This window comes from Somniosus microcephalus, chromosome 7 (genome assembly GCF_052327205.1).
Source record: "Somniosus microcephalus isolate GS21.2 chromosome 7, FLI_Smic_1.0, whole genome shotgun sequence".
Taxonomy (NCBI): domain Eukaryota; kingdom Metazoa; phylum Chordata; class Chondrichthyes; order Squaliformes; family Somniosidae; genus Somniosus; species Somniosus microcephalus.
In genome coordinates, this window is record NC_140993.1 from 263,241,250 (window position 1) to 263,256,363 (window position 15,114).

At 45.8% G+C, this 15,114-nt stretch overlaps 1 protein-coding gene across 4 annotated transcripts in view; it reads right to left on the bottom strand.

Annotated features, from left to right (window-relative positions):
* col14a1a (collagen, type XIV, alpha 1a) overlaps positions 1-15,114 on the bottom strand; it is a 278,665-nt gene that overhangs the window by 110,920 nt on the left and 152,631 nt on the right. For all 4 annotated transcript variants that reach the window (XM_085993692.1, XM_085993691.1, XM_085993690.1 and 1 more), the window contains 4 exons: positions 13,135-13,284; positions 9,776-9,892; positions 5,881-6,027; positions 714-788 (listed from right to left, as the gene is read on the bottom strand). In XM_085993692.1, the coding sequence (XP_085849818.1) occupies positions 714-788; positions 5,881-6,027; positions 9,776-9,892; positions 13,135-13,284 (489 nt within the window). The remainder of the gene's footprint in view (positions 1-713; positions 789-5,880; positions 6,028-9,775; positions 9,893-13,134; positions 13,285-15,114) is intronic.

The following is a 15,114-nucleotide window of genomic DNA, read 5'->3' on the forward strand; positions in this document are numbered from 1 at the left end:
AACGTCAGTGTTCTTGCTCAGGCCAACATCCCCAGCATCGAAGCTTTGACCACGCTCGATCAGCTCCGATGGACGGGTCACATTGTCCGCATGCCCGATACGAGACTCCCAAAACAAACGCTCTACTCGGAGCTCCGATACGGCAAGAGAGCCCCAGGTGGGAAGAGGAAATGCCTCAAGGACACCCTCAAAGCCTCCTTGAAAAAGTGCAACATCCCCACTGACACATGGGAATCCCTGGCCCAAGACCGCACAAAGTGGAGGAGAAGCATCCGGGAAGGCGCCGAACACCTTGAGTCTCTTCGCCGGGAGCAAGCAGAAGCCAAGCGCAAACAGCGGAAGGAGCGCACGTCGACCCAAGCACCCCACCCACCTGCCCCTTCAACCACCGTCTGCCCCACCTGTGACAGAGGCTGTAGGTCCCGCATTGGACTCATCAGTCACCTGCGAACTCATTTTTAATGTGGAAGCAAGTCATCCTCGGTTCCGAGGGACTGCCTAAACTACGGCTGTAATACGAGTATTGCAAATAAGTAACAAAACCAATAGAAATTTAACTTGTTAAAACAGCTTGAAATACACAGCGAGGTGGGAATAGCATAAAATATCCGCCATAGAGTCTGTAGTGATTCTTCTCGTGCAGAAAAGAAACGCAAATCAAAGTGGAAATAATCTTATTATTTTTCCACCTAATTCTAACAAGCGTGTCTTACCTTCCCGGGCAGGAGGGATTGTGGGCAGAGGGGCAGTTGTTGTAGGAGGAGTTGGTGGCTCAGTCGGAACAGGAACTAAAGTAAAAGAAAAGGCACAGTGCAGATAAAACCGGTTCCCCACACACGCACACTACAACTACAGAACAATCTGGTGACGAGGTGCACCCAGCAGGAATGGTGCAGCAAGAGAAAGTCAGCACCGTTTTGTGGGAGCGAGGTCTTCCCGTAACAACAACTTGCATTTATATAGCGCCTTAAAAGTCCCAAGGTGCTTCACAGGAGCTTAAATCAGACAAAAATTGACACAAAGCCACAGAAAGATTTATTAGAACACTTAGATATTACATAAGGATAAATTAGGGCAGGTGACCAAAAGCTTGGCCAAAGAGGTAGGTTTTAAGGAGCGTCTTAAAGGAGCAGAGAGAGGTAGAGAGGCGGAAAGGTCTGGGGAGGGAATTCCAGAGCTTTGGCTGCAGGCAGCTGAAGGCACGGCCACCAATGGTGGAGTGATGAAAATCGGGGATGTGCAAAAGGCCAGAATTGGAGGAGCGCAGAGATCTCGGAGGGTTGTAGGGCTGGAGGAGGTTACAGAGACAGGGACGGGGGTGGGGGGGGGGGGGGGGGGCGGTGCCAAGACCATGGCGAGATTTGAACACAAGGATGAGAATTTTTAAAATCGAGGCATTGCCAGACTGGGAGCCATTGTAGGTCTGCGAGCACAGGGGGTTGAGGGGTGAACCGGACTTAGTGTGAGTTGGGATTGGGGGTAGTAGAGTTTTGGATGAGCTCAAGTTTACAGGAGAATGAAATGACAGGCCTTGCTCAGGATGAACATTCTATGGATGTGATGTATTTAGATTTCAGCACAGCTTTTGATACCATGTCAAAAGGGTAACTAGTCTGCGAGGGAAGATACGGTGAAATAAAGAGACAAGCCTCTGAGGTGGGGGTTGAAGCAGATAAAGTTGAGGTGGATGAAACCCAGAGGAAACAAAGGGCGATTGAGAATGAAGCTGTGTTGACATGGCAACGTCTCTCCAGTGGAATGGCTCAAGGATCAGTGCCGAGGCCCTTCCCCCCCCCTTTCCTTTTTTTTTTCTCTCTCCCACATGGCAGCTGTTTCTCATCCTGCCAGTACACTTCACACCTAATCTCAGCCGTCTTTTGTCTCCACTGTCCTATCACCATATCGTCTGGTTTTGAATACCTCTTAATGTCTCTTTTACTTCTTTTGTTCTATCGCAGCCCTGCCTTTCGATCTATTTCATTTCCTTTCCAGTTTTGAAAAAGGGTTTCGACCCGAAACGTCAACTCTAATTTCTCTCCACGGATGTTGCCTGGCCTGCTGAGTTTTTCCAGCATTTTATGTTGTTATTTCCGAGGCCATTATAGTTTGCCTGCCTAAGTTTACAGATATCTCCAAAGGGGGGAGGGAGGGAGGGAGGGAGGGAGGGAGACGGTTAGAGTTTAAACAATAGGGAACCGGAAAACCAAACACAAAGGGATCTGGATAGGTTGGAAAGGTGGGCTAATATGTGGCACATAGACAGATACAAGGACAGGAGACCGTGGAAGTGAGAATATAAAATAAATTGCTCTGGGCTACGAGGCATGACATGGGAGTATTGGCGGAGAGCTCGCTGAAAACAAGAGCCCTGTGTGTGGCAGCAGCAACAGAAGTTAAAAGGATCTTGGGATGTACAACCAGAGGGATGCAGCACTAATCCCAGGAAGTGATAATAAGTCTGTACAAGGCGCTAGTAAATAGAAAAAAAAAAGAACTTGTATATCTACAGCGCCGTTCACAACCTCAGGACATCTCAAAGCGCTTCACAGCCAATGAAGTACTTCTGAAGCGCAGTCACTGTTGTAATGTAGGAAATGCGGCAGCCAATTTATGCACAGCAAGCTCCCACAGAGAGCAATGACCAGATCATCTGTTTTAGTGATTGTTGTTTGAAGGATTATTTTGGCCAGGACTCAATAACTATTGGGAGAACTCCCCTGCTCTTCTTGAAAATAGTGCCATGGGATATTTTACACTCACCTGAGAGAGCAGATGGTTTAGCATTTCATCCGAAAGATGGCACATCTGCACTGCCCCCTCAGCACTGCACTGGGAGTGTCAGCCTAGCTTTTGTGCTCAAGTCCCTGGAGTGGGGCTTGAACCCACGACCTTCTGACTCAGAGACGAGAGTGCTACCCACTGAACTATGGCTGACAGAGTACAGGCATGCCTGTGCAAAAATTCTGCTTGCTATACTACAAGGATATTCAGGCAGTGCAGAAAAGGAAAACCAAACTGATGGCTAGTTTAAGGCATCTGAAGTCACCAGGAGAGGTTAAATAAGCTGAGATTGTTTACTCTGGAGCAGAGACAGCCCAGAGGAAATACTATTCAACATTCATATGAGAATAGATAAATCAATGTCTGTTAAAATGTTTGAAATCATCATAATCTCTAAAACAGGTTCTCTGGTCATCATCACATTGCTGTTTGTGAGAGCTTGGTATGCGCAAATTTCCTACCTGGCTGCCGTGTTTCCTACATTACAACAGTGACCACACTTCAAAAGTACTTCATTGGCTGTAAAGCGGTTTGGGACGTTCTGAGGTTGTGAAAGGCGCTATATAAATGCAAGTCTTTCATTTCACACACCAAGCCATCTCTCATCACTTCTCAATGATATCTCACTGAATCATATCGTCTTGGTAGAACCAACCTCTGGTCCAGTCTATCATCGGGTCCGAAGTATTTAGTAGTATTATTGGACAGCAGAGAAACCTAATGGCCACAGCTTTTTTTTGGTCACATCAAACAAGTCAACCTCATTTCCTTTCAGATAAAAAGAAAATTGTCATCATGAAGAATTGTTGGGAGTAGAGAGAAAAAGTTACCAGATTCTGATCGCAGTTGGTAGGAATGGAAGGTATGAAGACTGGCAAAGACCATACAAAACCTTCTGTGATAACAACAACTAGCATTTATACAGGGTATAAAGAGAAGAGTCTCTTAATGTCTCTTCACTTCTCTTGTTCTTCCATCCTCATTTCTCAGCCCCCAAACTGGCCTTTTAATCTGTTTCATTTCCTGTGTTTGCTCTCAGTCCTGACGAAGGGTTTCGACCCGAAACATTGACTCTGTTTCTCTCTCCACGGATGTTGCCTGGCCTGCTGAGTTTTTCCAGCATTTTCTGTTGTTATTTAGCATTTATACAGCGTCTTTAACGAAGTAAAACTTCCCTTGGCGCTTCACAGGAGCGATTATCAAACAAAATTTGACACCGAGCCTCTTAAGGAGATATTAGGGCAGGTAACCAAAAGCTTCATCAAAGAGGTAGGTTTTAAGGAGCATTGTAAAGAATGAGAGAGAGGTAGAGAGGTGGAGAATTTTAGGGAGGGAATTCCAAAACTTAAGGCCCAGGTAGCTGAAGGCACGGCCGCCAATGGTGGAGCAATAAAAATCTGGGATGCGCAAGAGGCCAGAATTGGGTGAGTGCAGAGATTTCACAGGGTTGTAGGGCTGGAGTAGGTTACAGAGATTGGGAGGGGCGAGGCCTTGGTGAGATTTGAAAACAAGGATGAGAATTTTAAAATCGAGGCGTTGCTGGACCGGGAGCCAATATAGGTCAGCGAGCACAGGGGGTGATGGGTGAACAGGACTTGGTGCGAGTTAGGATACAGGCATAAAAACAGGAAACACTCAGCAGATCAGGCAACATCTGTGGCAAGAGATACAGAGTTAACGTTTCAGATCAATAACCTTTCATCAGAAATGCGCCAGTTCGATGAAAGGTCATCGACCTGTAACGTTGGGGGGAATTTTCCCAGCCCTGGGGAGGTGGGTATGGAGGCGGGATTGCCGGGAAAATGGCAGAAGCTGGGAGCGGGTACCGACCCCGCTCCCAACCCGCCTCCGTGTCATCTTCCTGGGAGGCGGGTCCTCGACTCGCGCAGGGACCCGTCTCCTCGAGGTGGGAAGGGGATTACAGCCACTTAACTGCCTGTTAACAGGTAGTTAACAGGCAGTTAAGAAGCTTATCCCCATTTTACCCCTGCAAGTGCGGGCTTCCCGACAGCTGCGAACCTCACCAGGATCAGCGAGGCGAGCAGTGGGCCTGCGGTGGTGAGAGGGATCGAAAAGTCCGCTGTAGAGGTGAGTGATGGGTGCAAGTGTGGACAGGTAAGTATGAGAGATGAGTGTAAAGTGTTAGAAAAAGTTTCCTTACCTTTGCTTCTACCTGCAGGCTTCAACCCTTGGGGATCCGGAGGCGCCTCATCTCAACGGCAGAGATGACAGAATGGCTGCTACATTCTCAGATGCAGCAGCCATCTGATTTCTGCTGAGGAGAGAGGTTTTGGGGAGTCTTCAGTGCAAGGGCTCACCTTAGAACAGAGATTGTCAGTGTTTGAGTGACAGCTTCTCAAAGCTGTCAAACGCTGACAATTCATCTGTCAAAAATTTTTGACAGATGAAACGTCATACGCTGACGTCCTCTGTCACCGGCTTTCCTTTAATTGGCGGGCGTAACAAGGTCAATCAAGGGAAAATAGTGTGGGTTGGTCAGACGTCGATGGAGTGGGGCTGAAACCCGACAACCAGCAGTCCCGCCCCCAACGCGCCCCCATTGAGAAAATCCAGCCCATTAACTCTGTTCCTCTCTCTCCACAGATGCTGCCTGACCTGCTGAGTATTCCAGCATTTTCTGGGGGGGTTTTCAGGTTTCCAGCAGCCGCAGTATTTTGCTTTTGTTTTAGAATACGGGCAGCAGAGTTTTGGATGAGCTCAAGTTTACGAAGGGTGGAAAGTCGGAGAGAGCGACCAGAAGATTATGAAATAAGCCACTTTTACCACGGCCATTACATCGACATTTATGGAAATATAGGCTTAGTGGCTTGTTTCTGATTGAATACTGTCTCTGCCAGGCACAGCCTTGCCCTGACAGCAATCTGACACAGAGCGCAGTTTACACACAGAGGATATTAATTCACGGTAGATGTGTTTCATATGGTGTCATGCAAAGCAGCTCCCATGTTTAATAAGTCTAGCTGAAAAGACCATTGTTGCCTCTTGAAGCATGGATAATAAAGTGTGAGGCAGTTTCAGTTAAAACTAAAATGAATGTAGGGAGAAGAGTGAACAAGGTGAAGACAAGCGGTTACAGACCTGTTGCCTGTAGTATGCTCGCGGCAGGTCCTTCCATCTCCTGCAGCTGCGAATAGACACTGATTTTGTACTTGCTATTCGGAATGAGCTCGTAGAAACAGTGGCGGGAAGTCCCTCCATCAACAACCACTTCTTCCTTCTTTCCATCTGAAAATTCCCAAAACAGATAATGGGTCGATTAGGGTGTTACCGGTCATTCCAACATAATCAAGGGTGGGGGAGGGTCATTTCAGCTTAACCCGCCCAATGAGAACCTGATGTGATGGAATCGGCCCCCCCGTTTTGAAGGATTAACCTTTATACTGACAGCAATCTCTACGGTTAGGTAAAGAGAAGGGAAGAAACTCAAATTTGATGATACCTCTCACTAATGCCAGCCCACAAAGCCCACACCTGTGCGTGTTTGGTCAATATGTGAAATCTTGATCTAAAAAGTGCTGTCACTGGCCAAAAACAGCGTGAATTGGAAGAGGTATTGTCCACAATACTCCTCCTGGTTAGGCCTCAGCTGGAGTATTGTAGACAATTCTGGGCATCACACTTCAGGAAAGATGCAATAGCCTTAGAAAAGGTACAGAGGAGGTTTACCAGGATGTGACCAGGGATGAGGGACTTCAGTTATGTGGAGAGGTTGGAAAAGTTCGGACTGTTCTCCCTGGAACAGAGAAGGTTAAGAGGTGACCTAATGGAGGTTTTCAAGATGATGAGAGGTTTCGATAGAGTAGATTGAGAAAAACTATTCCCTCTGGCGAGTGGGTCAATAACCAGAGGTCATAGATCTCAAATCATTGTAAAAAGATCTAGACGGGAGATGAGGAGAATTTTTTTCACTCAGAGAGTTCTCGGGATCTGGAACGCTCCACCTGAAAAGGTGGTGGAAGCAGATTCCATAAATAATTTTAAAAGGGAGTTGGACGGGGACTGGAGGACGAGGAACTCACAGGGTTACGGCCAAAAAGCGAGGGTGTGGGACTAAACACGACTGCTCTTTCAAAGAGTCAGCACAGGCACGACGGGCCGAATGGCCTCCTACTGTGCTGCAACTTTCTATGGTTGTATGATATGTGCCTGGGACGAAACAGGACTCACAGGCAGATGTAATTCAATCTTCACCAAATCCCAATTTGTTCCTTTCTTACATCCATATTTCTTACATTTTCCCAGAACACTTTTGGGCAACAGTCAAATTAAATCTCAGCTCCTTCAATGCGTGTCATTTTATGTATTATTTGATGGAAGTAGTTTCAGGATAATGTGGACTCATGGAAGTATAACTTGCACGTAGACATGGTTAAATAATAAAGGCAGACATAAACAAACAGTAGGAGAAATACTGAAATATTTCACATAGGGACATAGGAGGCCACTCAGCTCCTCAAGCTTGTTTCTCCAGTCAGTTAGACCATAGCTGATCTGTATTTTAACTCCATTTACCTGCCCTGGTTCCGTAACCCTTAATACCCTTTGCCTAACAAAAATCTATCAATCTCAGTTTTGACATTTTCAATTAACCCCCAGCCTCAACAACTTTTTGGTAGAGTTCCAGATTTCCACTACCCTTTGTGTGAGGAACTGCTTCCCGACATCACCCCCGAACGGCCTGGCTCTAATTTTAAGGTTATGTCCCCTTGTTCCGGACTCCCCCCCACCAGAGGAAATAGTTTCTCTCTCTCTACCCTATCAACTCTTTTAATCGTCTTAAACACCTCAATTAGATCACCCCTTTATCTTTTATATTCAAGGGAATACAAATCTAGACTAGGCAACTTGTCCTCCTAATTTAACGCTTTTATCCCTGGTATCGTTCTGGTGAACCTGCGCTGTTCCCCCTCCAAGGCCAGTATATCCTTCCTGAGGTGCGGGGCCCAGAACTGAACACAGTGCTCTAAATGGAGGTCTACCCAGAGCTTTATGCAACTGCAACATACAGGAAACTTTCGATTAACCGGCCCCTAAATAACCGGAAATGTCGGTTAACCGGCAAAATTCAGGAGTCGGTTCAGGTAACTTTTATTACTTTTTTTACTCCATTTGTTGCTGTGCAAGGGTGTAGTTTCGGCTGTTGCTAAGCTACAGAGACGCTTGCAACTTGTGCCGATTGTTCTGAAGCTGCAACAGGGTTTGTTGCTTTATACGGAGCTCTCAGCTCCGTATCTTTTACTATAGCGTTCGGTTATCCGGAATTTTTGATGAACCGGCACCACGTCGGTCCCGTCCGTGCCGGATAAAAAAAAGTTTCCTGTAACTTGTAATAATATCCAATGAGCAGCAGCCCTCCCCTCACAGCCCTCTTGCCAATTCGATTCAATTGGGAAATCTCTTCTTGCAAGCAAGTCTGATTTGAGTGCCTTTTGATTCTATGAAATTAGTTATTTGAAACTTGATCTTCGAGCCAGTCCAGCCGCTGGCAAATCAAAACACAGCTACTATAGAATGCTTTGTTGGGAGAAACCCTTTTTGGAACAACGCCAAGCCATTATTTTTCCTAAATCCAAAGAACTTAAAAGAAAACCATTGACTTTTCTTTGGCAAGAAAGGGGAACAAAGTGGAAACCAGGTTTTTTTTTTGATTGTATCGAAGGATTATATAGAACATATGCAAACCATAAAGGGAACCAGACTGAGGTCTAACAAGTCTGCGGTAGGTAGGCTAAGTTGCGTTCAACCGCAAGGCACAATTACTTCTGGACACTGTGCTTTTGTACTCGGGCTGCCTCTTGGTCTATGATCCTTTCACTGTAGAAAGTCAACAGGAGCTTGCCTCGTGCAATGCTGCTCGTTAGTTAGGTTTGAAAAAGCCCATATAGCCAAAGGTAGCTAAACCTGTGTCCCAGCAAAAAAACTGCATGCACGAATACTGAATAGAATGGAGTGTTGGGGCAGAATAAAGGTTTCTGGGGGTGGTTATTAATATGCTGGTTTATACTTTTACCTCCCTGACTTTAGCATTAAGAATCGGGCAAACTTAAATGCTGAGCAGTTTAAAACCGTCGCTTATCAGCCCACGACAGATCGCTACTTTGGACAAACTTTGTTTTCCCCATGTCAACTAATTAAGGCCCAAACTTAAACGTATGGAAGTTCTGCAGTTGTAAAAAGGTGCAAAAGACCCTGAATTGCACCCATTCACAGTCAGCGAGCAGAAATTCCATCCCCACTTTTACATATTGCAGCATCAGCTCTCTGGGCATCTGGGAACTGTTCAGTCCAAATTCCACCCGCAGCAATGACTTACCTTGAACCACATAATAAAATACAAATAGTTGAATCTAGGGGGGCCACCCTTGGAGAACTGGCTCCTCCATGTGTTCATTTTCTTCTACACGTAATATAATTATTTTATACATGCAAAAACGCTCGTTCGAATATAGCTAAGCTAGAAGTTACTGCTGGCAAAAATGGCAGATGAATGCTTAACATGACCCCGGCCTGAGATTCTGCCGTGTTTAATCGAACTCTAGCTTCCGTTTGCATTCCAATCGCAAGGGAATTGGATATATACTTGGAAAGGAAACATTTGGAGGGACTAATTGGATCGCTCTTTCAAAGAGCCAGCACAGGCTCGATGGGCCGAATGACCTCTTATGATAAATGTAATTCTTTCTCAAAATCCTTTCTGCGGAAAAATGGCCAAAGAATCCCCCAAATTAAGGCAATCCATTCATTAGAATCCTTGCCCACACTCTTGACCACGCCACCTTTTGAGGTCTCTCTATACCCCTGGTCTCAATCACCAACAAGGTTATGTCCGACCACTTACTCATCTCCCTTACCATCCCTATCCTCCCTACATGCACCGTGGAAAAAACTTTCCCCTAAGTTTGTAGTGTGTGTACAATAGATATAGTGTGCCCTCCGGAAATCTGGTCCACGCAGTTTTACCTCTTGTTCTTACCTCGGAGCGATTCAATGACTACTCTGTAGGTGGTGGCATGTCGATGCGGCTGCCAATGTGCGCACATGCTAGTCATTCGAACTTGGTATGGAGTAAGATTTGTCACACCGAGGTACACTGCAGGAGAGAACAAGGACAATGTTAAGCATTAGCGTGCTGAATCTGACAGCTGCCTTCACAGGAAGAAGCAAGACTTGTATTTCTAGAGCGCCTTTCACGACCTCAGGACGTCCCAAAGTGCTTTACAGCCAATGAGATATTTTATGAAGTGTAGTCATTTGTTGTAAAGGAGGAAAACATGGCAGCAATGATGTTGTTTGAGGGATAAATATTGCCCAGGACACTGCGGAGAATTCTCCTGCTTTTCTTTGAATAATGCCATACAATCTTTTACATCCACCTGAGAGGGTAGACGGGGATAATAACAGGAAACGCTGGAGAAACTCAGCAGGCCAGGGCAGCATCCGTGGAGAGAGAAACAGAGTCAACGTTTCAGGTCGAAGACCTTTCGTCAGAACTGGAAAAAAGCAGGAAAAGGAATAGATTGTGAAGCAAGTTAGGGGCTGGGAAAAGGGGGAGGGGATGAAAGAACAAAAGGGAAGGTCAGTGATAGGATAGAAAGCACGGAGAGATTAAGAGACATTGAGAGACATTAAGAGATATTCAAGACGAGAGGAGATGGTAATGGGGTAGGTTAAGGAACAAAGGATGGCTCTAGATGAGGTGTGAATTGCGCTGGCAGAATGAAGGACAGCTGCCACGTGGGAGGGAAGAAAAAAAGGCCAAACAAAAAGTGTGGATAAAAAAATTAAAAATGTATGTATATGTGATAGGGACCGAGGTTATGATCTGAAATTGCTTAACGCTATGTTGAGTCCAGAGGGCTGTAGCGTGCCTAATCGAAAGATGAGGTGCTGTTCCTCGAGCCTTGAGGTAACATCTCATCTGAAAGACAGCACCTCCGACAGTGCAGCACTCCCTCAGTACTGGCACTGGGAGTGTCAACCTGGATTTTGCACTCAAGTTTCTGGAGTGGGGACTTGAACCCACAACCTTCTAACTCAGTAAGTGAGAGGGCTACCCACTGAGCCACGTCCGACACCTACCAGAGACCATCAGAAAGTTCAGGTGATGAAGTAGCAGCACCATGGAACAGGTAAGAACTATAGCAGTATGTCAACATTTATGTTCTGCACTTGTAAATAGAGCTAGTGGCAGCTCCACTGATCCAGTTCCCAGTACAGCTGCAATGCAAAGTACATATCAGTATGACGGGAATTCAAAAGCAGTTGCTTCCGTTTGGTGCTTTTATTAATAGATCTTTACTCATAGTTACAAAATGGAATCAGAAATATTGAACTTTAAGCGGCCACATTTTCCACAACAGCCGAAAGGGCGGTGGAAGCAGATTCAATAGTAACTTTCAAAAGGCGAATTGGATAAATATGTGAAAAGGATAAATTTGCAGGGCTATGGGGAAAGAGCAGGGGTGGGGTGGGATTAATTGGAGAGCTCTTTCAAAGAGCCGGCACAGGCACGATGGGCCAAATGGCCTCCTTCTGTGTTGCATCATTCTATGATTCTGAATTCAGTTTTCTGTTAATAGAAACATAGAAGATAGGAGCAGGAGTAGGCCATTCGGCCCCTCGAGCCTGTTCCGCCATTCAATGCGATCATGGCTGATCATCCAAATTCAGTTCCTGTCCCTGCTTTCTCCCCATATCCCTTGATCCCTTTAGCCTTAAGAAATATATCTAACTCCTTCTTGAATATATTTAATGAATTGGCCTCAACTGCCTTCTGTGGTAGAGAATTCCACAGGTTCACCACTCTCTGGGTGAAGAAATTCCTCCTCATCTCAGTCCTAAATGGCTTACCCCTTATCCTTAGACTGTGACCCCTGGTTCTGGACTCCCCTGCCATCGGGAACAGCCTTCCTACATCTAATCTGTCTAGTCCTGTTAGAATTTTATAAGTTTCAATGCGATCCCCTCTCATTCTTCTAAACTCTAGCGAATATAAGCCTAATCGACCCAATCTCTCCTCATACGTCATTCCTGCCATCCCAGGTATCAGTCTGGTGAATCTTCGCTGCACTCTCTCCATGGCAAGAACATCCTTCCTCAGATAAGGCGACCAAAACTGCACACAATACTCAAGGTGTGGTCTCACCAAGGCCCTGTACAACTGCAGCAAGACATGCTTGCTCCTGTACTCGAACCCTCTCGCTATGAAGGCCAACATAGCATTTGCCTTCTTAACCACCTGCTGCACCTGCATGCTTACCTTCAGCGACTGGTGCACAAGGACACCCAGGTCTCGTTGCACTTTCCCTTTTCCCAATCTATTGCCGTTCAGATAATAATCTGCCTTCCTGTTTTTGCCACCAAAGTGGATAACCTCGCATTTATCCACATTATTCTACATCTGCCATGCATCTGCCCAATCACCCAACCTGTCCAAATCATGCTGGAGTTTCTCTGCATCCTCCTCACAGCACACACGCCCACCCAGCTTTGTGTCATCTGCAAACTTGGAGATATTACATCTAGTTGCCTCGTCTAGATCATTAATATATATTGTGAATAGCTGGGGTCCTAGCACCAATCCCTGCAGTACCCCACTAGTCACTGCCTGCCACTCGGAAAAAGACCCGTTTATTCCAAAACATTGCCTGTGTTAATGTCAGTGGTTTGTGCGTATTTCTCAAACTGCCATTTCAGGAGGAAAAAACAAAATCTCATCTTTCTTTCAGCTGGTTCGTTAATTCGGGAACTATAAATAAATGGTTTGATGCAGCATGTACAAGAATAAGGGTCAATGTTGGGAACGAGTCCACAGGGGCCAAGAAGGGAATTCATCACGTCATTGACAAAATCCTTAAATGAGAGGAGAATTTCATTGAAACGTATAAAATTCTGACAGGGCTAGACAGACTGGATGCAGGGAGGATGTTTCCCCTGGCTGGGGGGTCTAGAACGAGGGATCACAGTCTCAGGATACAGGGTAGGACATTTAGGACTAAGATGAGGAGAAATTTCTTCACTCAGAGGGTGGTGAACCTGTGGAATTCTCTACCGCAGAAGGCTGTGGAGACCAAGTCACTGAATATATTTAAGAAGGAGATAAAGGATTTCTAGACACAAAAGGCATCAAGGGGTATGGGGAGAGAGCGGGAATATGGTATTGAGATAGAGGATCAGCCATGATCATATTGAATGGCGGAGCAGGCTCGAAGGGCCGAATGGCCTACTCCTGCTCCTATTTTTCGATGTTTCTATGTTTCTAAATCAGTGCAGTGGGATTGTTCCAGATTAGATTTAGGAAAAGCAACACATTTTAGGATACTGATGCCTTACGCGTTTTGGCTCTTCCGATAAGAGCGTCACTGGAACCAGTGGAATACGTTGCAAACAGTTTGACGATATATTCGGTGCCACTGAGCAGGTTAAGGATTACCATTGTGTTCACATCATCTCCTACAAACGTGTCCAGAGCTGGGCCAGGTGCTGAAATTACCAATAAAAACACAAAGGATGAATCACACAACAACAACAACAACAACCTGTATTTATACAGCGCCTTTAACGTAGTAAAACGTCCCAAGCCGATTCACAGGAGCCATTATCAAACAAAATTTGACACCGAGCCACATAAGGAGATGTTAGGACAGATGGCCAGAAACTTTGGTCAAAGAGGTTTGTTTTAAGCGTCTTAAAGGAGGAGAGAAAGGCGGAGAGGTTTAGGGAGGGAATTCCAGAGCTGAGGGCCTTGGCAGCTGAAGGCGCGGCCACCAGTGGTGGGGGCGATGGAAATTGGGGATGCTCAAGAGGCCAGAATTGGAGGAGCGCAGAGATCTCGGAAGGTTGTGAACAATGTTTCCTCTCGTGGTTTTTTTTGGCCAGCGCGGCCCTGGTAACGGGCTGTGCCGGCCATTCAAACCACCGCCCATGCGCGGTTTTTCTTCTCAACAGTCGGCTCACTGGCTGCACAGAACCTCTGGAGTGCTGCGCGGCCTCGGAGCTCAAAGGGAACAGTGGCTGTGGGGCTGGGGGAGGTTACAGAGATAGGGAGGGGTGTGAGGGCCATGGAGGGATTTGAACACAAAGATGAGAATTTTTAAGTCGAGGCATTGCTGGACCGGGAGCCAATGTAGCCAATGCGAGCACAGGTTAATATTTCTCCGCGGTACTTTGTTGATCCTATTTGCAGAATTTCAGTTCCGAATCTGATCTAAACATATCAGAGCAGCTATCATCCTCTTTTTTAATATCAGTAACCATTATTCTCTTGTTAACCATTATTTCCTTCTCATCTTTCATCAGTTCTGCTGAAAGGTCATCGACCTGAAACGTTAACTCTGTTTCTCTCTCCACAGATGCTGCCTGGCCTGCTGAGTATTTCCAGCATTTTCTGTTTTTATTTCAGATTTCCAGCATCCGCAGGATTTTGCTTTTATTTCCTTCTTAATATTTGTCATTAAAGATAGAACAGAGTGGCTGGAACACATCAAGAACAGAAAAGGAAACAAGGGGATTGCGGATGGTGATGTTTTAAACAGGGTCAGTAGAAAACATGAATCAAAACTGGGCAATGAAACCTGCGGTGAATTTCAGGACATTATCTCCATATCTGTTTATACTTCTTGATGTAAGAAAACTACTAGGCACTTGGTCTGAGTATTAAACAAGGCTTTAATCAACTGTTTCACAACATGGAGATCTAGTTCCTTCACTAGTTCCTGTTAAAGAATGTCCTGAGTAAGCTGGGCTCATGCCAGAGTATTTATACTCTCCCTGGACAGCGCCACCAGCAGGCCGCCCAGTATTATTTCTCAACTAAAGCTACCATTTGCAAAACAAAAGCACACCGAGCTAATGGTACAGATATTAGGGGGTAATTTTAACCTAACACTCCTGGGCGGGAATCCCACGGGATCGGGGCGGGGGGGGGGAGGAACACCTTCAACGGTGAGTAAAATCGGGCGGGGTGTAAAATCAGCGTCGCTCCCGATCCCACCAGTTTCCCTGATGGGCAGGTTGGGTTAAAATTGGCTCCAAGTAGGCTTTTGTAAAATAATAAAGACAAAAACGGGAACGGTCTTTTATTTTGCAAGAACTACAGTTTTTGATAAACCAGCAGCAGTTTCGATTTACTCTTGGCCGCAGACAGTTCGAATATTTGTTGACACGCATCAGGCAGATTGTCAGCAGGTCAGGATAGCAAGCAGTGGGGTGACACGGAACATCGGCAGTAGTTATAGTAATAGTGATAAATATATCCAAACTAACGGCTTTTTAACAAAACAAACTGGAAGTGGCAGTGAAAGATTGATGCGT